General features: G+C 41.5%; 1 protein-coding gene across 1 annotated transcript in view; it reads left to right on the forward strand.

Moving 5' to 3' along the window:
* The window catches only part of Axdnd1 (axonemal dynein light chain domain containing 1), a 79,602-nt gene that overhangs the window by 39,795 nt on the left and 12,059 nt on the right, over positions 1-27,748 (forward strand). The window contains exons 17-20 of the mRNA XM_057769134.1: positions 2,930-3,023; positions 20,435-20,643; positions 22,968-23,064; positions 25,448-25,558. Of these exons, the coding sequence (XP_057625117.1) occupies positions 2,930-3,023; positions 20,435-20,643; positions 22,968-23,064; positions 25,448-25,558 (511 nt within the window). The remainder of the gene's footprint in view (positions 1-2,929; positions 3,024-20,434; positions 20,644-22,967; positions 23,065-25,447; positions 25,559-27,748) is intronic.

Below are 27,748 nucleotides of genomic sequence, written 5' to 3' on the forward strand. Positions count from 1 at the left end.
CTCCTGATCCTTTCACTCTCTGGTGACTAAGCATTCAGATAAATGAGCCTGTGGGACCCCTTCTTACGCAAACCCCTTGGGGGGGGGGCAGCTCAAGAACAGAGGAAGGACCGGGCGATGGTGGCGCATGCCTTTAATCCCAGCACTCGGGAGGCAGAGGCAGGCGGATCTCTGTGAGTTCGAGACCAGCCTGGTCTACAGAGCTAGTGCCAGGACAGGACAGGCTCCAAAGCCACAGAGAAACCCTGTCTCAAAAAAAAAAAGAAAAAAAAGAAAAAGAACAGAGGAAGGCAGAGTTGGCTAGCTTTACTGATACTAGGTATAACTAAAGAAGGGACACCTGCGATGGTGCGGAGACGGGTGGGAGTAGACGCTATAAAGGCAATCTGGCCTAGTGGAGGTCTGCTGGGCTCACTTTCCTGTCTGAGCCTCCTGGTCGTCCTTCCCAGGCCCCCAGAAGCCTGCCATACCTCTGAACACTTCTCACCTGAGCTCTTCCTTCGGGAGATAAGATTACTGTGTAGTCTGGTCAGTGAGATGTCCTTCAGGAGACCTGTTGCAAGTGCCCTGTGCGACCATTCTGTCCTCAGACACCTGTGTTGAAGCTGCCCTGCAGGATCTGACTCTGGCCCAGTTCCCACCTTGCCGATTACCAACTCAAAGAAAGACCTTTCTTTACCTAGTAGTGTCTGTTGTGTTTGCAGAGAGGGCAGTTCACAGAGGGTCCCAGGCTGCTGGATGACAGCTCAGCGAGGGCTTTGTGAAATGGCATTCCTCAGCTGTACCAGCCCTAGGAAACCCTGGCATCTCCTTCTTCAGGTGTCCTGTGTGCAACCTCTCTCCGAAGTCTCTCTCCTCTGTACCCATGGCTGGCAGTGCTTGCACAGTTTCTGAGCTGATATTGAGCCATCTCTCCCTCCTCTGGGTTAGCACTGCTCACTGACAGCCAGTCCCTCCAGGACAGATTCTCATATTTCTCTCTTACTTTGTAAAGTTCTCGACTTCATCTTGCTGTTAAAGCTAGCAGTGCGCAGACATGGGCTACTCCGTCTAGTAACGACCACACATCTTTTTCTGGTGTGCTCCCTGCACGGTCTGGCGGCCCCTCCCTGCATGGTCTGGCTGCCTCCGGCCTGCATAGCTGAATCCTAAAGACTCCACTACTTTTTTTAGAAATGATTTGATTTTAACTTTATATGTATGGGTGTTTTGCCTTCATGTTTGTCTGTGTACCTGGTACCTACAGAGGTCAGAAGAGTGGATCAACCCCCAGGAACTGGAGTTGCAGATGGTTGTGAGCCATCGTGTGGGTTCTGGGAATTGAACCTGGGTCCCTGGGAGAGCAGCAAGTAAGAGTGGAGCCACCTCTCCAGCCCCAGGTTCTGCTGTCTTTTAATGTCACTGTGTGGAGAACTAGCTTTTGATACCGTGATCACTAAGGGACACATTCAAACCACATCTGAGCTACAGCCATATCCCATTGTTTGTTTCCAGGTCAACACTGTGTCCTCCTCTCATTTCTGAATGCGGTCATTGGACCTCACCTCAGCTTTTCTTGGCAATTCTAGATAAATACTTATTGTGTTGGTTAATTTTCTGTCAGGTGACATAAACTGGAGTCGTTTTGGAAGAGGGACCCTCAATTGAGAAAATGCCTCATAAGATTGGCCTGTAGCAAGTCTGTGTAATGCATTTTCTTGATTAGTGATTGACATGGCCCAAGGAAACAAGCCAGTGGCCTCTGCTTCAGTTTCTGCCTCCAGAGCTGAAATAAACTTTTCTCCCCAAGTTGCTTTTGGTCATGATGTTTTATTACAGCAATAGAAAGCTTTAGCTTTTCAAAGAGCTGCCTTGCATTTTGATTGATTTTCTCCAAAGTCTTTCTGTGCTCTAGGGTATTGATTTTTATTACAGTTATGGCTTCCTTCATCCTGCTTTTTATTTTATTATTTGTAGTGCTTCACCACTTCCTCCGTCCATAGCATGGCACACACTGACCACGCATTTTGTCTGTCACTTAGGGAACCCTCTCAGCCCTTCCCATGGTCTTAAGGTGAACCGTTAGGTCATGGAATTGAGACCCTTGTTTAATATTAGAAGCTATCAATTCCCATCTAAGGATGTCTGAGTTACACTATGGTCTCCTTACTTACATTAACCTCAAAGTACCTGGTGATTAATCTTGAATTAATATTTGCTGACCCATTTGTCATTTAAATTTCACATGTTTGAGTTTCCCAGTTCCTTCCATTTGTTGACTGTAACTTCATTCATTGCGTGACTTTGACTTTTGAATGAGTTGAGGTTTGCTTTGAGAAGCAGTGTCTCCGTCCTGGAGACTTCTGGCATTTTCACTTTGATGTCTCTGTTAACGAATCTCTGTGATTATTCTGCTTGGAAATTGTTGAACTTTCTGTTAATTATTATTTTTCCATAAACTTATGTCATTTTCAGCATTGTTTTTTGAAATTGTTTTCTTTCTTATCATTTCTGGAAGTTTTCAATAGTTTAGTTTTTCAAAGTTAACTTATTGTTTTCATTGGGGAGTAGGCTGTGCTGACTCTGTACAGTCATGCCAGAAGCCAATCGCTGAGAGGATTTTTAAAGTTAGTTAGCATTCCACAAGAAGGTCCTCCTAGCGCAGGAGTGAACAGCATGTGTGTTTACAGTGGAGACAAAATTTTGCAGGTTGACTGTACAGTGTCCCAAGGGCATCATGCTAGTTGACATCTGTCTAGTAGTTAGGATGGTTGACTCAACCTAACCAACCTATCAGGAGCTCAAGGCTTTGAGTCACTTTTGCCTAAGTTCTTAAATCTTCTCAATACCCACACTTACCATGTCCCTCTTTCTTTCGTCTCACTGACAGTGACTTGTATATTTGACTCACGTTTCTTGTGTTTATTTTGCCTGCTTTTTTTCCCTACAGGACACTCCAAGGACATATATTTGATATGATTCACCAATGGCTTTTGAAGATAAACAATGAAATCACCAATGGTAACATTGAACTTCTTCGACATGTATGTATTTGTATGACTTTGCAGGGTTCGATTGTGCTTTGTTTGGGGGATTTTCTTTAAGGAAAAACAGGGCCCCACTGAAGTAGATAGTTTGAAGTGTAAACTGGAAGCTTATATAATAATTATTCAAATTATTCAGTGGGGAATTTAAAAAATTATCCGAGTGGGCATCACATGGTAGGACTCAATATTTGTCTTGTGACACAAGGAAGAACATTCTAGCACTGTTAGAATCTCATGACATTGCTATAGCAACCCTCGTCAAAAAGTGCTCCATTTCCTGTCAGGAGTTTAGATCCATGGAGTCATGTATTTATTTCCTTTGTATTCTAGATTCACCCTTTGTCATAGGAGCACTTGGAAATGCCCTTATGTGCTCCTTTGTTAACACTGAAATATTGTCGTGTAGTTAGTCCACGGAGTAGATGGGAGAGACTGGCAATGCCTTCGGGGAGTGGGGGAGTTTGTCTTTCTGCCCGTCAGCTGTGCTTTCTTTTCCTTTTCCCAACCGCCAGTTTTGGCTGTTGTCCCTTTGCCCCTGTGTTCCATTTGCTCTGTGCTATTTGCCTGTGGGCGACATTTGTCTGTAAACCTTTTCTTTTCTTTTATCTCCTTCCTTCCTTCCTTCCTTCCTTCCTTCCTTCCTTCCTTCCTTCCTTCCTTCCTTCCTTCCTTCTTTTCCTTCTTTCTTACCCATGTGTGTGGTGTGTGCCTGTCTGTATGTGTGTATGCATGGTTGCAAGTATATATATGAGCATGTGTGTAGAGGTCACAGGTTGATAGTCGATGTCTTCCTTAGTCTCTGTTTGCTGAGGAGCACTCACAGAACCAGGGCCTCAAGGATTCGGTCACTAACTCAGCTAGTCTTCTTAAGCGTTTGTAACTGCAGGTGGAGTTCACCATAAAGCCTCTGGGGTCGCTCCAGAGCTTAGCTTACTTTGACGCCTTTTGGCAGACACCACAGCTCACACACACAGATCTGAAGTGATGCTCATCATTAGCTGTATTTGTTACATGATTGCGCCTATTTCTGAGTCTGTGAACTATGCAGTGGGTTCTTTTCCACCTGCCACCATGTCCATTTGTTCTTCATGCAAACAGTAGCCAGAGTAGCCTTTTCACAGTTTATGAATGCTTCTCAGTTCGTTGAATCATTTTCTATTTGTAAGACTTTATAACAGATTAGAAAGTCACTTTCAGGCTGTTGTGTAAAGAAGTAACTCAGGGGGGTGTGGTAGTCCCGGCACTTGGAAAGCTCAGACAGGAAGATGATCATCATCAGTTCAAAACCAACCTGTGCTACTCAGTGGGTTCCAGGAAAGCCTGGGCTACAAAGTAAGACCTTGTCTTGACACACACACACACACGTGCACACACACACACGTGCACACACACACACGTTTCAGGAAAGCCTGGGCTACAAAGTAAGACCTTGTCTCAACACACACACACACACACACACACACACGTTCCAGGAAAGCCTGGGCTACAAAGTAAGACCTTGTCTTGACACACACACAGACACACACACAGACACACACACACACAGAGACACACACGTTCCAGGAAAGCCTGGGCTACAAAGTAAGACCTTGTCTCAACACTCACACACACACACGCACACACAGACACGCACACACACAGAGACACACACGTTCCAGGAAAGCCTGGGCTACAAAGAAAGACCTTCTCTTAATACACACACCTAACACATACATGTAAATAAGTAAGGCTGGTCTATTGCTCTATGATCCTTTCCACCAACTAATTCACACTGAGATGGAGCTGCAAACAGCTGTGGATTAACAAAATAACTTCTCTTTAGCATATTTCATTTACTTGCTATTACACTACACACACACACACACACACACACACACACACACAATTTTGTTTTTCCGTGCTGGGAACTAAACCGAGATCTTGCATGTGCACCAAGCTCTCACTTATATTCTGAAGGGGCAAATTAAGTATCCTTTTAAAAATGAGGTAATTAACTATTATTATTTTTGAATTGGGGTCTTGTTACATAGCACATGCTGGCCTTTAGTTCATTGTGTAGCCCAGGCTTGCCTCTAGCTCCTGATCCTACTTCTATAGTCTTCAGACTGTTACCATTTCAGGCCTGTCCCACCCCATCCTGCTTCCTTTCTCTCCCTTCCTTGTCCCTCCCTCCCTTCCTTTTACTTTTAAACATCAGCTAAGTCCCCAAGTAGCTGCTTGCCCTTGAAGAGATGAGTGTACCTGGAACAAGTTGGTTCTGTAGTTGGATTTTTTTCACTTTGGGGGTCTGCCACCCAGTTCCCAAATAAATGCAGAGGCTTATTCTTATTTATGAATGCCAAGCCTTAGCTGGGCTTGTTTCTAACCATATTTTCTAACTTAAATTATCTGGTTTCTCGTTAACTACATTTTGCCTCTACACTTTTTACCTTTCTTCATTTATTTTTCTTCCCTTCTTACTCCATGGCTGGTAGTGTGGCTGGGTGACTGGCCCCTGGCATCTCCCTCTCTTTCTCCTTTCCTCCCTCCCCTTTCCTCTTTCAGAGCCTAGATTTCAACTCCTATTTATTTTCTCTGCCTGCCAACCCTGTCTATCGCTCTCCTGTCCTGCTATTGGCCATTCAACTCTTTATTACACCAATCAGGTGTCTTAGACAGGCAAAGTAACACTTCACAGAGTTAATTAAATGCAACATAAAATAATGCAATGCATCTTTACATCATTAAACAAATAGTCCACAGGATACACAAATGTAACATATCTTAAACTAATATTCCACAACATGATTCATAAAAGAGAAACACTCTTCAGTGACCTCTGCCTTTAGAGCTCTGGATCAGTATTGCAGCCAATCTGTTTCAGTATAACAATGATAATATTCATTTTCTATTTGTTAAAAATCATGGAAATAAATGACAATCTTTTGATTTTCTGTTTTAATTTTAAATTCACTATGGTTACTTGCATGACCGTGATTCTGCCATTTAATGTCTATCATATAACTTGGAAATGAAGATAATAGTATCTATTTATGTTGATTTCCAAGGAAGGTTCAAGGATAGATTGATATTTTAGGTAAGCAAAAATGAGTTATTTCCATGGCAGTAAAACCCAGGCGATTGGCATGTGACAGAACTGTTAGGAATGGTGGGAGCAGATAGAATGGGGTAAGAGAGGAAGCAGTCTCTTAACTCTTCCTCAGGCGAGATCAGCCCTTGTCCTGATGCATTAAGTGTGAAATACACATTAACCAACACTGCTTTAGGTCATTCACAACCTTTTCCCTCTTATTGAGAGGAAGGCATCATGTTTTTTGTACTTACTTTTTTTTTTTTTTTGAGACAAGGTTTCTCTGTGTATCTCTGGCTGTCCTGAAACTCAGTCTCTACTGTTGAAGGAGCTGCGGGCTGCGTTCCTGCCACCCAGCTCCGGCCGCCTAGCTAGCTTATGCCCCGAAATAACAACACACAAACTGTATTCTTTTAAACACTGCTTGGCCCATTATATCTAGCCTCTTCTTGGCTAATTCTCACGTATTAATTTATCCCATTTCTAATAATCTGTGTAGCACCCCAAGGTGCACTTACCGGGAAGATTCTAGCCTACGTCCATCCTGGGTCAGAGCTTCATCGCGTCTGCCCCAGAGAGCAGAGCTAAGGCATATGAGCTCACTTCCTCTTCCTCCCAGCATTCTGTTCTATTTACTCCACCCACCTAAAGGCTGGCCATTCAAATGGGCCAAGGCAGTTTCTTTATTAGCCAACGAACTTCCTCCATCATTTCGCCTTTTTCTGTTTAAACAAAAAAAGGAAGACTTTAACTTTAACAGCAAAATTACATATAACAAAACAGTTATCAAGCAAGAATTACAGTTACAATATTTACATCTACTTTATCTTTTATCATAACAAAGGAAAACTATAACTATAACTAACTATTCTTCAACTCCATCAAAGACTCCAGAAAGATACAATATTACCTAAGCAAACAAGAAATAAGCAACTTTCAAAACTCTAGAAATGACAGAGACATCTCGCTTTCTGGATAGTCACCCAAAGTTCCTCTGTACCGTTGGGGCATCCGTCTTTAGCCTACAGGCCCATAGTACCAGAGACATTTCCATGAAGCAGGAAATTTCAAAGGCAGTTCAGTCACTATCTGCTGTGTCCTGCAGAATGTCTTGCAGACTCCTTCATGAATCAGGAACTCCAAAAGATCATCTCACCTTTAGGCAAGTTCAGCAGTCCTCTTTCTGCAGGTTCTTTGTGTCCAGTTCATGCAATAGTCCAGGCAAGAGCAGTTTCTTGTCCAAATGGCTAACAAACTCCATAAGGATCCTCTTCGATGCCCATCTTCTTCTTGAAGTAGATTGGTGCTGCCAGGAGCAGAGTGTCTCATTGTCATGAAAAACCCTAAGTTATTAAAACGCTTAAAATGCCATATTTTATAATCTTTGAAAGATATGAAGAATGCCTATCTAAAATAGATCCATGTACATCTAGAAAATCTAACTAACATGACTACAAACTTGACTATTATAGATGATTATCTATTAACAACCTATATACATTACATTTTACATGAACTACACAATCACAATACCTTAATCAAGATCAGAAATACATATACATATAACAAAATTGACCTTAAGTTTATATCAATAAAGCAAAATCTATAATAATGCAAATTACTCATATCTATATCATATCCCCCTTTAAATGTAAAAGAACATTTATAAACAATATTTGGGAATATGGGCACAGTTTTTTCTCTCCAAACTGCTTCCTGCTGAATGGGGGCGCTGTTATTCAGATCTTTCATGGTGTAACCTGTGTGCCAGGGTCATCTCAGTTGGCAGTTGAGTGAAATAATTTTCTGAAGGTGTTCACAGCAACCTTTCAGGAGGGCGTGGTCTATCATACCATATTGGGATAGACGCAATCCACAGAGTGTCATCCTCTGTGAAAACAAAAGAATTTCTTTTCCAAAGTATCATATCTTTAGATCCAAATTCTAAAGTCAAGGTATTTTCAAATATCTATGTTGGATTAGTTCAGCAGCATTTATAAACATATATCTTTTAGCAGCTTTTGCTCCTTCCTCAGCATTCAAACAATTCAAAGAGAGCATAATAGCGTACAGTATCAAGATTCTCTGTGTATTTTCCATCTTTGTACAGCTTTATTTTAACTCTATTTCGTTTATTTTTACTTTTACTTTTTTTGAGACAGGTTTTCTGTATATCTTTGACCTGGAATAACTCTGTCGACCAGGCTGTCCTTGAACTCTCAGAAATCCTTCTGTCTCTGCCTCCCAGGCATTGGGATTAAAGGCGTGTGCTACCACACCTTGAAGTCACAGAGGTAAATCTCCCTCTGCCTCCCAAGTGTTGGGATTAAAGGTGTGTACTACCACACCCAACTACTCTCTTTCTTCCTTTTTTTACTTTTAAGAACTTTAACTTTTAGCCTGCATTTATTTTTAACACACTGTAAATCATTTAGAAGTTTTCTTTGTTTTTGACGTTCTCTTTACTGTATCTCTCTCTGTTTTTCTGACCATATGAGTCTTTAATTTACCAAGCAATCTCAGTAAGACTAAAGCCATGGCTTTGACGGCTGGATCCAGCCCATTCCTTAGGTTTCCAGTCTCATGGCGGAGGTACCAGCGCTGTAGCCATGTTTATAGCCACAACTCTGTGGCGTTTCAAGGTCCTTGCCAGCAAACAAGCTGCAACAGACAACTCTCAAGTCCTCCCTCTGCAGCTGGCCCTTCTGCCTCAAAGAATCAGAGTTTGCCCTGGCAGTTTGCCCAGAAAACCGGCATTTTAAAACAGCACATTTTTTTTCCTGCTACGGCTGAAAACAAACAAGCATTCGGTCAATTTTTTATCAGCACTATTTAAGTGTTTCTTGACAGAACCTCTTTTTTTTTTAAATTTTTTTTCTCATTTTTTATTATTCTTTTTTAATTAAAATTTCCAACTGCTCCCCGTTTCCCATTTCCCTCCCCCTCCTCCCACATATTGCCCCCTCCCCCCGCTCCCCTCCCCTTATCCCCACTCCTCTTCTCCTCCCCCCAGTCCATTCCCCCTCCCTCTCGATACTGAAGAGCAGTCCAAATTCCCTGCCCTACAGGAAGACCAAGGTCCTCCCACTTCTATCTAGGTCCAGGAAGGTGAGCATCCAAACAGGCTAAGCTCCCACAAAGCCAGTTCATGTATTAGGATCGAAACCTAGTGCCATTGTCCTTGGCTTCTCATCAGCCTTCATTGTCCGCCATGTTCAGAGAGTCCAGTTTCAACCCATGCTTATTCAGTCCCAGTCCAGCTGGCCTTGGAGAGCTCCCAATAGATCAGTTCCACTGTCACAGTGGGTGGGTGCACGCCTCGTGGTCCTGATTTCCTTGCTCATGTTCTCCCTCCTTCTGCTCCTCATTTGGACCTTAAGAGCTCAGACCGTTGCTCCAAATTGGGTCTCTGTCTCTCTCTCGATCCATCGCCAGATGAAAGTTCCCGTGCCATTCTCCTTGGCCTCTTGTCAGCTCTCATTGTCCGCCACATTCAGAGAGTCCGGTTTTATCCCATGTTTTTTCAGTAGCAGTCCAGCTGGCCTTGGTGAGCTCCCAATAGATCGGCCCCACTGTCTCAGTGGTCCTGACTTCCTTGTTCATGTTCTCTCTCCTTCTGCTCCTCATTATAACCTTGGGAGCTCAGTCCCGTGCTCCAGTGTGGGTCTCTGTCTCTATCTCCATCCATCGCTAGATGAAGGTTCTATGGCGATATGCAAGATATTCATCAGTATGATTATAGGATAGGTTCATTTCAGGTTCCCTATCCTCAGGTGCCCCAATGAACTAACTGGGGACATTGCCCTGGGCATCTGGTAGCCATTCCAAGTTCAAGTCTCTTGCCAACCCTTAGGTGGCTCCCTTAACTAAGGTATGAGTTTCCCTGCTCCCCTATCCAACCTTCCTTTATCCCCAATCACCCCAATTCCCCCAGTTCCCCTCATCCTCTCCTTCACACTTTTCTCTCCCCATCACCCCTCATCCCCATCCCACCCCACCCCCAAGATTCCAATTTTTTGCCCATCAATCTTGTCTATTTCCCATAGCTGGGAGGATATCTATATGTTTTTCCTTGGGTTTACCCTCTTGTTTAGCTTCTTTAGGATCACAAATTATAGACTCAGTGGCCCCTATCCATGGCTAGAAACCAATTATGAGTGAGTACATTCCATGATCTTCTTTTTGGGTCTGGGTTACCTCACTCAGGATCGTATTTTCTGTTTCCATCCATTTGCATGCAAAATTCGAGAAGTCATTGTTTTTTACCGCAGAGTAGTACTCTAATGTGTATATATTCCACACTTTCTTCATCCATTCTTCCATTGAAGGGCATCTAGGTTGCTTCCAGGTTCTGGCTATTACAAATAATGCTGCTATGAACATAGTTGGACAAATGCTTTTGTCATATGATAGGGCATCTCTTGGGTATATTCCCAAGAGTGCTATTGCTGGGTCCAGGGGTAGGTTGATCCCAATTTTTCTGAGAAACCGCCACACTGATTTCCAAAGTGGTTGCACAAGTTTGCAGTCCCACCAGCAATGGATGAGGGTACCCCTTTCTCCACAACCTCTCCAGCAAAGGCTATCCTTGGTGTTTTTGATTTTAGCCATTCTGACAGGTGTAAGATGATATCTCAAAGTTGTTTTGATTTGCATTTCTCTGATCGCTAAGGAGGTTGAGCATGACCTTAAGTATCTTTTGGCCATTTTAACTTCTTCTGTTGAGAATTCTCTGTTCAGTTCAGTGCCCCATTTTTTAATTGGGTTAATTATCCTTTTAAAGTCTAGTTTCTTGAGTTCTTTATATATTTTGGAGATCAGACCTTTGTCTGTTGCGGGGTTGGTGAAGATCTTCTCCCAGTCAGTAGGCTGCCTTTTTGTCTTAATGACAGTGTCCTTTGCTTTACAGAAGCTTCTCAGTTTCAGGAGGTCCCATTTATTCAATGTTGCCCTTAATGTCTGTGCTGCTGGGGTTATACATAGGAAGCGATCTCCTGTGCCCATATGTTGTAGGGTACTTCCCATTTTCTCTTCTATCAGGTTCAGTGTGTTCAGATTGATATTGAGGTCTTTGATCCATTTGGACTTGAGTTTTGTGCATGGTGATAGATATGGGTCTATTTTCATTCTTCTACAGGTTGACATCCAATTGTGCCAGCACCATTTGTTGAAGATGCTTTCTTTCTTCCATTGTATACTTTTAGCTCCTTTATCGAAAATCAGTTGTTCATAGGTTTGTGGGTTAAAATCCGGGTCTTCTATATGATTCCATTGGTCGACTTCTCTGTTTTTATGCCAGTACCACGCTGTTTTCATTACTGTAGCTCTGTAATAGAGTTTGAAGTCAGGGATGGTAATGCCTCCAGAAGTTCCTTTATTGTATAAGATTGTTTTGGCTATCCTGGGTTTTTTGTTTCTCCATATAAAGTTGATTATTGTCCTTTCAAGATCTGTGAAGAATTTTGATGGGATTTTAATGGGGATTGCATTGAATCTATAAATTGCCCTTGGTAGAATTGCCATTTTTACTATGTTGATCCTCCCAATCCAAGAGCAAGGGAGATCCTTCCATTTTCTGGTATCCTCTTCAATTTCTTTCTTCAATGCCTTAAAGTTCTTGTCAAATAGATCTTTCACTTCCTTGGTTAGAGTTACCCCAAGATATTTTATGCTTTTTGTGGCTATCATGAAAGGTGATGATTCTCTTATTTCCCTCTCTGCTTCCATATCCTTTGTATATAAGAGGGCGACTGATTTTTTGGAGTTGATCTTGTATCCTGCCACATTACTAAAGGCATTTATCAGCTGTAGGAGTTCTTTGGTGGAGTTTTTGGGGTCGCTCATGTACACTATCATATCATCTGCAAATAATGCAAGTTTAACTTCTTCCTTTCCAATTTGAATCCCCTTTATCCCCTTATGTTGTCTTATTGCTATTGCTAAAACTTCGAGAACTATATTGAAGAGGTATGGAGAGAGTGGACAGCCTTGGCGTGTTCCTGATTTTAGTGGGATGGCTTTAAGTTTCTCTCCATTTAATTTGATATTAGCTGTCGGCTTGCTGTATATGGCTTTAATTAAATTTAGGTATGACCCTTGTATCCCTAATCTCTCCAAGACTTTTATCATAAAGGGATGTTGAATTTTGTCAAATGCTTTTTCAACATCTAATGAAACGATCATATGGTTTTTTTCTTTCAGTTTATTTATATGATGGATTACATTGATAGATTTGCGTATGTTAAACCAGCCCTGCATCTCTGGTATGAAGCCTACTTGATCATAATGGATAATTTTTCTGATGTGTTCTTGGATTCGGTTTGCCAGAATTTTGTTGAGGATTTTTGCGTCGATGTTCATGAGTGAGATTGGCCTGTAATTTTCTTTCTTGGTTGGGTCTTTGTGTGGTTTTGGTATCAGAGTTACTGTAGCTTCATAAAAGGAATTTGGCAATGACTTTTCTGTTTCTATATTGTGAAATACATTAAGGAGTATACATATTAGGTCTTCTTGGAAGTTCTGGTAGAATTCCGCATTGAAACCATCTGGTCCTGGACTTTTTTTGGAAGGGAGGTTTTTGATAACAGCTTCTAATTCTTCACGACTAACAGGTCTATTTAGGTTGTTCACCTGGTCCTGGTTTAACTTTGGTATATGGTATTTATCTAAAAAAGTGTCCATTTCTTTTACATTTTCCAGTTTTGTGGCATACAGGCTTTTGTAGTAAGATCTAATGATTCTCTGAATTTCCTCTGTGTCTGTGGTTATGTCCCCCTTTTCATTTCTGATCTTATTAATTTGCAAATTCTCTCTCTGCCGTTTGATTAGTTTGGATAGGGGTTTATCAATCTTGTTGATTTTCTCCAGGAACCAGCTTTTTGATTCATTGATTCTTTCATTTGTTTTCTGTGTTTCTATTTTGTTGATTTCAGCCCTCAGTTTGATTATTTCCAGTCTTCTACCCCTTCTAGGTGAGTCTGCTTCTTTTTTTTCTAGAGCTTTCAGGTGGGCTGTTAAGTCTCCAATGTGTGCTTTCTCTGTTTTCTTTAAGTGGGCAGTTAGTGCTATGAACTTTCCTCTCAGGACTGCTTTCATAGTGTCCCATAGGTTTGAGTATGTTGTTTCTTTATTTTTATTGTCTTCAAGGAAGACTTTAATTTCTTTCTTTATTTCTTCCTTAATCCAGGTATGGTTCAGTAGTTGACTATTCAGTTTCCATGAGTTTGTAGGCTTTCTGGGGGTAGCATTGTTGCTGAATTCTAGCTTTAATCCATGGTGATCTGATAAGATACAGGTGGTTATTAATATTTTTTGTAACTGTGGATGTTTGCTTTGTTACCGAGTATGTGGTCGATTTTTGAGAAGGTTCCATGAGCTGCAGAGAAGAAGGTATATTCTTTCCTATTTGGGTGGAATATTCTATAGATGTCTGTTAAGTCCATTTGATTCATTACCTCCATTAATTCTCTTATTTCTCTGTTAGGTTTCTGTCTAATTGACCTGTCCATTGGTGAGAGAGGAGTATTAAAGTCTCCTACTATTAATGTGTGCGGTTTGATGACTGCCTTGAGTTTTAACAATGTTTCTTTTATGTACGTGGGTGCTTTTATATTAGGGGCATAGATATTCAGGATTGAGACTTCATCCTGATGAATTGTTCCTGTTATGAGTAGAAAATGTCCTCTCCATCTCTTCTGATTGATTTAAGTTTGAAGTCAACTTTGTTAGAAATTAGTATGGCCACACCTGCTTGTTTCTTAGGTCCATTTACTTGATAAGCCTTATCCCAACCCTTTACTCTGAGTAGGTGCCTTGACAGAACCTCTTAAGAGCTGCAGAGTTTTGCAGCTAAAGCTGAGTCAGGAAGCCTCTCTTAGATGACAGTGCTTGCTTGCCTTTAGCAAGCAGAGCAGACCCGAGAAATTGCTGCTACCAAGAAGCCAGGTGCAATGCTTTCATTTTGTTCTGGAATTACTTCCCAAGCTTTCTCAGGCTTCCTGTGGATTCAGTTATCCACACGTTGGGGGCCATTCTGTTGAAGGAGCTGCAGGCTGCATTCCTGCCACCCAGCTCCCGGCCGCCTGGCTAGCTTATGCCCCGAAATAACAACACACAAACTGTATTCTTTGAACACTGCTTGGCCCATTATATCTAGCCTCTTCTTGGCTAATTCTCATGTATTAATTTATCCCATTTCTAATAATCTGTGTAGCACCCCAAGGTGCACTTACCGGGAAGATTCTAGCCTACGTCCATCCTGGGTCAGAGCTTCATCGCGTCTGCCCCAGAGAGCAGAGCTAAGGCATATGAGCTCACTTCCTCTTCCTCCCAGCATTCTGTTCTGTTTACTCCACCCACCTAAAGGCTGGCCATTCAAATGGGCCAAGGCAGTTTCTTTATTAGCCAATGGCCTTCCTCCATCACTCTACACCAGACTGACCTCAAACTCACAGGAATCTGCTTGCCTCTGCCTCTATGAGTGATGTATTTGCTTTTTATCCATTCAACAAGCATGGAGTACCTACTTAGTCCCTGCTAAAGACTTTAAGGTATTAAGGGATAAACACAATGGTTTATGCCTCAAAGAGACATCCAGATCAATTGAGAAGATAGAAGTATAAGTGAATAATAGTTGAGATATTTAGAAAGTACTATAGCATCTTGGGAAAGGGGACAACCTAAAGTCAGTGGAAACTAAAATCTTAGGAGCTGGGGAGATGGCTTAGTGGCAAAGAGAGCTTGCATCTTTTGCAGAGGATCAGAGTTGAATTCCCAGCACCTATATTGGTCAGCTCACAATGGCCTATAACTCCAAATGGGGGGGGCGTGTCCAAAGATGGCTTCTGATCTCCAAGGGCACCTCACACCTCTGTGCACATGCATGTATATACACACATGCACACACACACACAAATAAAAATAAAATAAATCTTTAAAAAAGAAAGTAGAGTCCAGATAGATGCTATGTAAGCCTAGAGAAAACTGGGAACTTGGTAAACAGAGCAAGAAGCAGGTATCTGAGGAGTATGTTGCCTTGGCTGTGCACCTTAGAAAGTTCCTTGTTTCCTATTTTTGAGACTCAGCCTCCACCAGGACTATGTGATACAGAGGTTCTCAGACTTGTTCACAATGTACTTTGTGTAAACAGAAAATCTGCTTTGTTTTCCTGGCTGCCCAGATCCAAATAATCACAAAGAAACTATATTAATTACAACACTACTTGGCTTATTAGCTCAGGCTTCTTATTAACTAATTCTTACATCTTAAATTAACTCATTTCTATTAATCTGTGTGTCAGCATGAGGTTGTGGCTTACTGGTAAGCATTTGGTGTCTGTCTCCTTTGGAGGCTATATAGCATATCTCTGACTCTGCCTATTCTCTCTCTACATCTCTAGCAGCCCGGCTTTATTCTGCCCTAACATAGGCCAAAGCAGCTTTATTCATTAACTGATAAAAGCAATACATACAGAGGGACAATCCACATCATCTCCCCTTTCTGTCTAAATAAAAGGAAGGTTTTAACTTTAACATAACAAAACAAGTATCAAACAAAAATTACAGTTACAATATTTTTTTGTGAGTCTAAAGTTTCATGTCTAATTTATCTTTTATAACAACTAAGGAAAACTATAACTATCAGTCTTCAACTCTTCAAAGTCTCCAGAAGGATAAAATACTACCTAAGTAAATGGGAGGTGCACTGTGAGCAACTTCCAAAACTCTGGAATTGACAGAGACATTTTGCTGCTTAGACAGTTACCCAAAGTTCTTCTGTAATATTAGGGCATCCATCTTTGGCCTACAGGCCCATAGTATCCATCAGACTTTTCAATGAAACAGGAAATTTGAAGTTTTTTTTTTGTTTGTTTGTTTTGTTTTTTTTTTTTTTGCCTTGTAATGGCAAAGTTCATCAGTTTCTTTCTTTTGTGTCCTGCAGAATGTCTGGCAGTTTCTTCTGTGAAGCAGGAACTCTGAAGGAATCCCATCTTTTGGAAAGATCAGCAGTCACTTTTCTGTGGGTCCTGTGTGTCCAGTTCATATAGCATACCATAAAGCAGTCCAGGCAAGAGCAGTTTCTCTCCCAAATGGCTAGCCTTGTCACATTGAAGGCAAATTCCATAAGGAGTTTATTCAATGCCTGTCAACCTCTCTGAAGTAATTGGTGCTTCCAGAAGCAGATATGTCTCACTGTCAAGAAAAGTCAAAGTTCTTAAAACATTTTAAGTCCCATATTCTGTAGATCTTTGAAGTGCTGAAGATTATCTACCTAACTGAAATATATCTTTGTATATTTAGAAAACCTAACTAACATCATTACAAGTTTGATTATTACAGATGTCTATCTATTAATCTGAATTTCTTAACTATACATTACATTTTAAATGAGCTGCACAAACACAATACCTTAAATAAGAGCAGAAATACATATACAAAATGTAACAAAATCGACCTTAAATTTATATCAATAGGCTAAGAACCATACCAATGCAAAATATTCATCTCTATATCATACCCCCCTTTAAATGAAAACAAACATTTATAGTTAATCATTTTGGGAATTGGGGCATATTTTTTCTCCAAACTATTTCCTGCTATTTGTTGGGAAAAATTATTTTTAGGGTTCACAGAGACCTTTTGGGGGAACTTGTTACATCAAACCATATTAGCCTGGAAGGAATCCACAGGTTCCCATCCTCTGTGGAAACAAAAGCAGAATCTCTTTTCCAAAGCTTTATGTCCTTAGACTCAAATTTTGAAGTAAAGATACCTTTAAAATATATATGTTGGTTTAACTTAGCATCCTGTATAATGAAATGTCTCTCTGTACTTAGCTCATTCATAGTAAAAAAAATTTCAAAGAAAATACAATAATATATATAATTCAGACTCTCTGTGCATATTCCATCTTTATGTGTCTTATTTTTAACTCTATTACTTTTTAATATTTAATTATCTTACCCCTTTAATCTATGGCTTTCTGTACTCTTTCTTCTCTTTCATAAGCCCATGTACATTTATACAACACTGTGACCCATTTAGAGATCTTTTTCATCTGTATCTGTCTTTATTGCATATCTGTAATCATTTTTTGACCAGGAGCACATTTTTGTAAAAAAATGTTAAATAGGCATGGCTAGAACCAACTCCTGCCTGTTGGCTCTACCCTGTCCCCCATGGTAGAGGTATGTTCACCACTTCTGCAAGGCATTCTTACAGCACCAACTCCAGATTCAGAGATGCAGCAGGTCTATATCACCATTAAGCAACTAGTAGCATGCAGCTCACAAACCCCATTTAAGAGCAGGGTCTCCTGAAAGAGCCAGAGTTTGTGCTCCATCATGAACCATGAAGCTGTCTCTTAAAGAAGTCATACAGTTTTTGCTGCTAATGTTGAGTCAGGAAGCCTTCTCTTAAAGCAGCCATGCCTCTGTTCACTATCAGCAAACAGAGTCTATCTGAAAAATGTGGCTACCAAGAAACTGCAATTGACTCCCATTTTTATAGTTCTAGAAGCCCTCTTTTTTTCTGTCTTTTTTCGTTGTTGTTGTTTCTTTGGTTGTTGTTTTTTTGCTTTTGAGACAGGGTTTCTCTGTGTAGCTTTGGTACCTGTCCTGGAACTAGCTCTTGTAGGCCAAGCTGGCCTCAAACTCACAAAGATCTATCTGCCTCTGCCTCCTGAGGATTAAAGGCATGTGCCACCACTGTCTGGCGCTCTCTCTCTCTCTCTCTCTCTCTCTCTCTCTCTCTCTCTCTCTCTCTCTCTTTCTTAAGCTTTTTTAGGTCTTATGTGGATCCATTCCCCAGATGGTAGGGCCTTGTAAGTGGAGACTGCTCGTTTGTTTCTCAGCTGCCCAGTCCCAAATAATCGCTCAGAAACTCTATTAATTACAACACTGCTTGGCCTATTAGCTCAGGATTCTTATTAACTAACTCTTACATCTTAAATTAACCCATTTCTATTAATCTGTGTTTAGGCACAGGCTGTGGCTTACTGGTAAGGATCTGGTGTTTGTCTCTTTGGCAGCTACATGGTATCTCTCTGATTCTGCCTACTCTCTCTCTCTTTATCTCTTCCAGCCCTGCTATATTCTGCCTTGCCATAGGCCACAGCAGCTTTATTCATAACCAATCAAAGCAACACATGTAGAAGGACATCACACATCATCTTTGCAACTCAGTATTACCAAATTCAGAAGCCAAAAGAAACACCTGACAATTAAGAATACTAAGTAGATAGATTTACACACTTTTTTAAACACTTGCTGTCCTAACAAGTAATATTTTAGAAAAACTAGTATGCATATTTTGTAAGCAAAATTCCTTTCATTTTAAAAGATTCATTCTAGCTGGGTGGTAGTAGTGCATGCCTTTAATCCCAGCACTTGGAAAGCAGAGGCAGGTGAATCTCTGTGAGTTCAAGGTCATCCTGTTCTATAGAGAGAGTTCAAAGATGACCAGGGCTACACAGTGAAACCCTGTCTCAACCCCCACAAAAGGTTTATTCTGTTTTATATCCCTGTCTGTCTCTCTGTCTCTATTTCTCTGCACAGGTTTGTGGGTGCTGGTAGAGTCCAGCAGCATTGGATTCTCTAAACTAGTCATAGAAGATTGTCAGTCACCTGACATGGGTGCTAGGAACTGAATTTGGACTCTCTGCGGGAATAGCACATACTCTTAACTGTTGTGCCATCTTCCCTGTCCCCTTTGTTCTTGTTTGATTAAAATGATTCCCTAACGTGATGCATGTGCTTGACCCAGAGGGGGCATAACTGCTGGGGGCTCTGCGATCTCCACAGCCAACAAAGTAAAAATCTGCAGGAAGCAAGAAGACAGTCGGGTTCAATAAAGTATTGGTTCAAACCTCAGGAGTCTAATCCTGACTGGTTTGTTTTAAGCATATTTCAACACAGAACAATCCTTAGCTTTCTGAGATTCCAGCCTCATAGCAGAGGTACCGGCTGGAGCCATGTTTATTGCACAACTCTATGGTGTTTCAAGTTCTCTGCCAGCAAGCAAGCTGCAGCAGTGTGCTTATAAACCACACTCAAATGCTCTGTAGCTGAACCTCCTCCCTGAAAGAGTCAGAGTTTGCACTGGCAGGACAGCCCAGAAAGCAGGCATTTTAAAATGGCACAGCTTTTTCCTGCTACAGCTGAAAACCAAAAAACATGCAGTCAGCTTTTCATCAAAATCATTTAAGTGTTTTGTGGCAGAACCTCTTAAAAGAGCTACAAGGCTTTGCAGCTAAAGCTGAGTCAGAAAGCCTCTCTTAAATGGGACACATTTGCCTCTAGCAAACAAAGTCCACTTAAAAAATGCTGCTACTAAGAAGCCGTGTTTAACTCTATTCTTTTCTGTCTAAAATTACTTCCCAAGCTTTCTCAGGCTTTATGTGGATGCAGTTGCCCCACGTTGGGTGACATTTGTTGTCTGAGTTTTTTGTTTTGTTTTGTTTTTGGTTTCTTTGTTTGTTTGTTTTTTCCCTGTCTTTCCCAGTTCCTGCAATCATTAAGTCTCAAAGAAATCACACAGAGGTTTACATTAGTTATAAACTGATTGGTTCACTAGCTCAGGCTTCTTATTATTCTTACAACTTATATTAGCCCATTATACTTGTCTTTGTTAACCATGTGGCTTAGTACCTTTTTTGGTGAGGCAGTCACATCTTTCTTGTTCTGTGGCTGGATCAGGACAGCTGACCAAGCTTGCCTCTTCCCAGAATTCTCCTGTTCTCATTTCCCTCCTCTACCTCCTGTCTGGTTGTCCCACCTATACTACCTGCCTGGCTACTGATTATTAAAATACAATTGACAGGCTACAGACCATTGTCCCACAGCAACAAGATAGTGAAAAAATAAGATTACAGTAGCTAATTATGATTTGCTGAAAATTGGACATAGGTAAGACCATTCCTCATTTTTTGTCTTCTTTTCACGTGTATGTGACTGGTATGTGTGTTTCATGCATATATGTGTGCAGGTACATGTGAGTATGTGTGTGAAGTCCTGAGATTGATGCCAAATATCTTCCTCAATGGCTCTTCTACCTTATTCATTGAGGCAAGGTCTCTCAACAAAATTTAGAGCAGGTCTATATGGCTAGTCTTGCTAGCCCACTTGCTCTGGGGAATCCCCTGTCTCTGTTTCCCAGATATGTGGTTACAGGCTTGGAGGCATGCCCATCCAGCATTTATTTGAACTCTTTTGCCTGTAAGTGTTGTAAAGGCTGAGTCATCTTCCCTAGCCCTTCTCGTTTATTAACTTTAATGTTTAAATTAAATGTGATGTAGCTTTTGTGTTTTAAAATGGCTATTTGGATTGTAATCATTTTAACAGATGGATGAATTGCATATAGCTATGATCCAGTGGATGGTAAATTTGCTGACCGTAATGCTTCCTGACTTTTCTGACCAAGAGACTCTCCCAAAGCTGAAGGAGGAGGATCTAGAGACCAAAGAGGAACATGAAGTAGGAGTCGCAGAATTAGAGTTAAATGCAATTTCACTGGCCAAGCGTTTGGCACGCTACTCCGCCTACTTATACAGGTGACACCTGCTGTTTTCTGCATTGCTGTCTACTTGAAGGTTAATGCATGGCAGGTAAACAAACAGTGCAGGAACAAGAGGTGGATGTTAAGGCCTTGAAGGAAATACTAGACTGAGGCAAGAAGGTTGTGAGTCAAGGCTAGGCTGGCTATGTAATGAAATCCTGTCTCAGAAAAAGAAAAGAAATTCTAGTTCAGGTTTCCATCTCGCTTCAACACTGTGCCCAGTGGCAGTGAAGGGTTCTTTTGGAAACAGCACTGGCAAAGGGAGGATAGGAAGTGTGCTATGCGGACCCAAGTGCCAGTTTTTATATATCTTTCGCCTTATGTCCTGGGAGACTTTTAAGACACTTGTAGTCTTGGGGCTTGGAAGATGGCTCAGTGGGCAAAGTGCTTGCCATGTAAGCATGAGAACCTGGGACCTATCACCAGCACCCACATAAAAGACAAGCATTATTTGTCCATAGTGCTGGGCCTGGGAGAAGTGGAGATAGACAGATTCCTGAAACCTGCTGGCCAGTCTAGTCTAGCAAAACAGTAAGCTCCAAGTTTAGCAAGATTCTCTCTTCCTCTCTGTTCCCCCTCTTCCCCCCCCCACACCATATATAGAGAGAAAGCAGAATAAAACAAGATATTTCCAATTCCATGAAAAATTGAATATATAACTTTTGTGTTTCACTAAATACTAATCAATTATCTTTTATAAAACTGAAAAGCAAAAACAAACAAAAAAGCAAAAACCTGAGCTGGGTGTGATGGCTTACACCTTTAATCCCAGTACTTAGGAGGCAGAGCCAGGCAGATCTTTGGTCTAATAGTGAGCTCTAGGACAGCTAGGGCTGTTGGACTCTGAAGTCCAATCACCGAGGAGGAGTTGCCCCAAGAGACCACTCTCACACTGCAGTTGAAGTAAGTGCATGAGGATTTTTATTTATTGCTGCAACAGGGCCCTTCAGCCTTGAGAGGAGAAGGACCCTGAATAGCTGTAACAGGCTATTTTTATAGAAATCGAAGGGGAAATAAAAGGGGTCCGGGAACCTGGGGATTATTTTTCAACTATTATGATTGGCTTATTCAAAGGGCTACTGAACTGAGCCAGGGCGGGAAAGTGGTTGCCAGATCAGGCGGGGTAAAGGGAAACATCTGTGGGTCATTGTGACCCTATTTCAGGGACTGAGTCAACACATCAGGAACTGAGTCAACATCTAAGGGTTATCTTGCCCCAATTCCAATAACTGAGTTCTATCTGGAGAACATCCACAAGGACACAGGAAGATGGAAAATCTCCAACATTCCAGTACATGCATGTGTAGTTGTTAGGTTTCCAGGGGAGGGGGAAGCACTAAGGCTGAGAGGCCTCGGGAATGACCTTAGAGTTGTTCAGGGCTACATGGAGAGACCTTGTCTCACAAAATCAAAAACCAAACCATTCAACCAAACAACAACAACAAAAACAAAGACAACAACAACAAAATGTGGATTTAGTGGTGCACACCTTTAATCCCAGCATTTAGGACACAGAAGCAGGAGAATCAAGAGTCCAGCCTAACTATATAGTTAAGTCTAAGATTAGTTTGGGCTACCTGAGATACGGTTTCAAAATAAAAAAAATTGGAAGATTCAAATCAAGTAAAGATGGGACAAGAAAATCATAACCTGTGGATTAAATTGAGAGCTGCCTGTGTTTACTTGTAGTTTTGGAAGTAACTCATACAATTGGAGCACTGTCAAATTGAATCTGTCCTTTATTTCAATTCAAGTCACAAATGTTCAAAGGTGAGGAATTAAGGGCAGGAAGGTGATAAAAGGGAGAAATTTAGCAAGGACAAATTATTGTCCTGGTGAAGCCGTACTGTATTACTACATGAAGCTGTCATGGTTTGCGCTGTCAGGATTGTAAGCACTGAAAAGACCAGTGATGAGTCAGCCATGCTGGGAATGTTCGTCAGTATCTCATTACTATAATGGAATGCCTGAGATAATTAATTTATAAAGAGGAAGGTTTTATCTTGGTCTACAGTTTGAAATGCCCCAGTCTGTGACTTCTTGGCCCCAGTGTTTTGGGCCTGAGGCCAGGCAGCACATCATTGTCACTGCAGGAGTCCATGAGAGAACAGCTTCCTCATCTCATAGCAAGGAAGCAAAAGGGGAAAAGAAAGAGCTAACACAGTCCACTCCAGGGCACACCTCCAATGGACCCACCTCCTGCAGCTTCACTTCCTCCCCATAGTGCCATCTTGGAAGGAGGAGACCAAGTCCAAATGATTGGACTGAGCTTACATGAGTTCACTCTCTCTGCTTATCTCCATCTCTGTCTCTCTCCAGTTGCTGCATAGGCATGGTGAGAGCGATGGTTCTGACTAGAGCTGCTCACTTACAGAAGAATCCTGCTAAGGACCTTCAGGAGCTAGATAAGATGAGGGTAAGAGTTTTTATCTTGCTCCTTTTAGAAAAAGATTTATTTATCATATATATAGTGTTCTTCATGCATGCATACTTGCATGCCAGAAGAAGGCACCAGATCTCATTATAGATGGTTGTGAGTCATCATGTAGTTGCTGGGAACTGAACTCAGGACCAAAGATGTGATCTTCAAAGACAGAAACCCCACTTCTCCAACCATGTCCCACCTTCTGTTAGTCCGTTCTTCAAAAATTCTCAATGGACTAACCTATCCATGAAGTTGGTACCCTCTTGTATACCTCTCAATAGGACTACCAGGTGTGGGCCAAACAGTCAACTTAGGAGCCATTTAAGGGGATGTGTCCTACCCAAACAACAACACAAGTATTTTATTATCTCTTGATGGACACCTGAATTATTTCCAACTTTTGATTATTATAGGTAAAACTTCAATGTACTGTCTTTGAACAGACATTGGCTTTCTTCTCTTGGAATAGAATTTGTGTGTTTCTAAGGTGATCAAGCCATTTTATACTACTGCCATTTGTTTCACATCCTCACTGACAGTTGATATAGTCCATGTTTTACTTACGTATTTTATGTATATGGTGTTTTATCTACATGTACATATGCATACCAGAAGAGGGCATTGGATCCTATGGGACTACAGTTATAGATGGTGTATGATATGCATGTCTGTATATGTGTTCTCATGTGTGTGGACACATGTGTTTGTGTGTGTGTGTGTGTGTGTGTGTGTGTGTGTGTGTGGAGAGTCCAGAAGTGGACATCTGGTGTCTTTCTTGAGCACTCTTCCACTTATTGAGACAGATTCTTTCATTGAACCTAGACATCACTGATTCAATAAATATTTGATTGATACCAATATATACACAATACTTTAAAAAGTTTAGTATACGGAGATGGAGAGGTTAAGGTCGCTGGTTGCGATTCCAGAGGTCCTGAGTTCGATTCCCAGTAACTGTTGTAATACGAGCGGCAGGGCTGCTTCCCGCCACCCGGCTAGCTTTACCCGAAACAATTACATGGAAACTGTATTCTTTTGAACACTGCCTGGCCCATTAGTTCCAGCCTCTTATTGGCTAGCTCTTACATATTGATCTAACCCATTTCTAATATTCTGTGTAGCACCACAAGCTGGCTTACCAGGGAAGATCTTAACCTGCGTCTGTCTGGAGTGGGAGAATCATGGCGACTGCCTGACTCGGCTTCTTTCTCCCAGCATTCTGTTCTGTTTACTCCACCCACCTAAGGGTTGACCTATCAAATGGGCCTAGGCAGTTTCTTTATTAATTAACCAATGAAAGCAACAGATTAGAAAGAAATCACTCCCACATCAAGTAACCACATGGTGGCTCACAACTTGTAATAAGATATGGTGCCCTCTTCTGGCATACAGACAGAATACTGTGTATATGATAATTAAATCTTTAAAAAAAATAAAATAAAAAATAAAAAAAGTTTGGTGTAGAACTAAAAAACATCCATGTGTTTGCTATTTCAATTTGTTGTGTGACTGGCTTTTCCTAAGGAGACACAACACAAACATGTCTACTAACTCCAGATAGGGAGCCCGTGGCAGACCAAAGTAACGATTGTATCAGTGTCCAATGTGGTGAATCAATGAGTTATATTGGGATTACTTATAAGAATACAAATGAGAGTTACTTACAGGAAAGAAAAAAAACACTCAGAGACAGTTGTATCACCAAAGCTCCAGCATGGTGACAGCACACAAGCTGGGAACCTGGGGCACACTGTACAACTCACAGACAGGTCAAGAGGCTGGAGAGTGTCCTTTCCAGGTGTGTCAGCTGATGGGAGCCTTTATCATTTGCTCTCTGCTACTGGGTTTGTCTGATAGTAACCCTCAACAGTCTTTACTACTTGTATCCTCTTGGGGAAGAAGGGAGGTCTAGTGAATCTGGTCGGTTCAGGGACTTCCTGAAGCTATTTTGAGTTGTTTATTTCAAATGTTAAGAGGGCTTCCCTGCAAGATGGATCATTTCAATCTCAGAAGTAACTCTCATCCAACACTACTGTTATTAGCAAACAATCATGTTGATATGATCAATTGAATAAAACTTATTAGGACAGATCATTTAAATGTTAGTAAACCCAGGAATCTGTCTGCATCTGGTTTTATAGGACCTTACCATATTTTATCCTATTCCAACCCAAATCACAAACCCTGTTAGTGAGAGATAATGTGATGGAGGCCTGTGTTTGTAGTAAGACCCTCTGTGCAAATCTTTGAATTAACTGAACAAAAAGGAACTGCAGTTAGAGGAATTGTGCTTCGCAGGTCAGTGGGAGAGTCAAGGAGTGAACTGGTATGGTTCATTTTCTCCCCGCAGTAATTACTCTGTGTCTCTTCCCAGAGAGAATGCTACGACTGGATCAGCACCTGTTCGCACCTCCTTTCTGACATCAAAGGCAGGAAAATACGATTACTGACATACCAGGAAGCAGAGCAGCTGCTTGGGGAAGAGGTATTTACCACATGATGGCATTAGTTCGTTGGTAAGGAAAGGGGTGGAACAGTCATTAGTAAAATCATATTCAGGTTCTTCCTGCATCTCAGAGGGTAAGCTGCAGCATCTTTCTGGGATTGCTGTTCTGCATCCTCAGTGTAGGCTCCACCAGAAGAGCATTTGCTTGTGATCGAGAGCATCAGCAGCTCTTCTTCCTTCTAAGGAAGAGACTCCTCTATGTAGACAGCATTTAAAATAAATTTAAAATTTGTTTTTATGTCCCCCTCTGCTCTGTGTGTGTGTGTGTGTGTGTGTGTGTGTGTGTGTGTGTGCACCTATGGAGCCTGGACGAGTGCTTTGGATCCACTGGAACTGGAGTTGTATACAGGTGTGTGCTGCCTGGTATGGATGCTGAAAACTGAACCTGGTTCCCTGCATGAGCAGTAAGCCCTCTTAGCTGTTGAGCCATTTTTTTTTTTTTTTTGTTTTGCTTTTATTTTCGTTTTTAAAGGACAGGGTCTTACTATATAGCTCTTGCTGTCCTTGAAGTCACTATGTGGTCCAGCCTGGCCTGAAAGTCACAGATCTGCCAGTCTTGTGCACTGTCACGCCCGTCTTGAATCTACGTCTTAAGGGAAGATGACTTTCAGAATTCTTAAATCTTCCTTGGACCATCTGCTTCTATGCTCACCCTCCTTGCAGCCACCAGGGTTTCGTCTTCTTCTGAGTGTTTAGTCTATGGAATATCCCCTCTCCTTTGTATCTTCAACATCTTCCCAGCAGTTCCATCTGCCAATCTGAGAATATTTTATAAATGCGGCGATTCCTTCCGTATTAGAAAGTATGTCCTTTGATTCTTGCCTCATTTCTCTCTCTCCTTCAATCATAGTCACTTTTTGTAATGGTGCTGATCTTAGCCAGGACCCAACGAATGCTGAGCCGCATCCTGGCCCACAGTGGGTTCTGTTAAAATTCTAAATCTACTGTGAGTCACTGGGGGCTTTATTGCCTGCTCTAGAACCTTCAGTCCCCCATTTAACCCGGTTTCCCTTTAGCATTTGTCTCGTAGCTGTTGATTCCTTTGATAAATTTCCCTTACAAGATGGACGTTCCTGGGCTTTACCCTTGTGTTAGTTTCGACCTCTGCCTGTAGGTGGCGCTGAAACTCTGGCCTTAGATGTGCTCACTCCCCTTTCTGCATGGTATTGTATTCATCCAGTTTCTTGTGTGTGTTTGAGATGGGCTCACTTGTAGCACAGATTGGTTTGAACTGTTTGAGATAGGTTGGCCTTTGCCTTGAACTTGTGACAATCTTCCTTCATTGGCTCCTAAGTGCTGAGATTACAGGTATGAGTCATCAGACCTGGCTAATCCTGTGGTTTTTAACTGCCCCCTGCTCACCAGTGATCCCAGATCAATGCAAATGATTATTTAACGGCAGTCGCATAGTCTTCCAGTCTCTGACTAAAGAGCATTTACCTCCAATTAATTCTGAAGAAGTTTCTGTTGCTATGACAGCCATACCTCACAAGTATGATCTGATAGCATACATATTAATGTCCCTGGGTCTGAGAAGGAAGGAGACATTTCTATGTAAACATTTGTAGGACTTTAAGCATTACCTTGAAAAATGCATCTTCAACAAAACCTTTTCTGTGTTGCCCACATCTTGTTCAAAATTATTTAAAGTCTATTTCTGGATTTTCTATTATTTTTCTTTGATCTATCTATTCATGAATTATTACCACAACATTCTACTTTCTAAGATTTATTTCATTTCCAAAATTGTGTGTGTGTGTGTGTGTGTGTGTGTGTGTGAGAGAGAGAGAGAGAGAGAGAGAGAGAGAGAGAGAGAGAGAGCAGGAGCCAGTGGAGTCTAAAAGAGGCCATTGGTTCCCTGGAGCTGGAGTTACGGGCAGTTGTGAGCATGGGTGCTGCAAACCAATCCCGGTTCTCTGAGAGAGCAATAGTGTTCATCTGAAGATCTCCTGAGTAAACAGGGAGCATGGGGACCTTGGGAGGGCTGAAGGGGGGAGGGGAGAGGCAGGGAGGGGAGCAGGGAAAAATGTAGAGCTCAATAAATATTGATAAGAAAAGAAAAGAAATGAAATAGCGTTTGGTCTTAACTTGTGAGTCATCTCTCCAGCCCTGCATCACAGTGTTCTATCACAGATGTTTTAGTATCCAATAGGACGAAGCCTTCCTCAC

The sequence above is a fragment of the Chionomys nivalis genome, chromosome 5 (genome assembly GCF_950005125.1).
Source record: "Chionomys nivalis chromosome 5, mChiNiv1.1, whole genome shotgun sequence".
In the NCBI taxonomy this organism is placed as follows: domain Eukaryota; kingdom Metazoa; phylum Chordata; class Mammalia; order Rodentia; family Cricetidae; genus Chionomys; species Chionomys nivalis.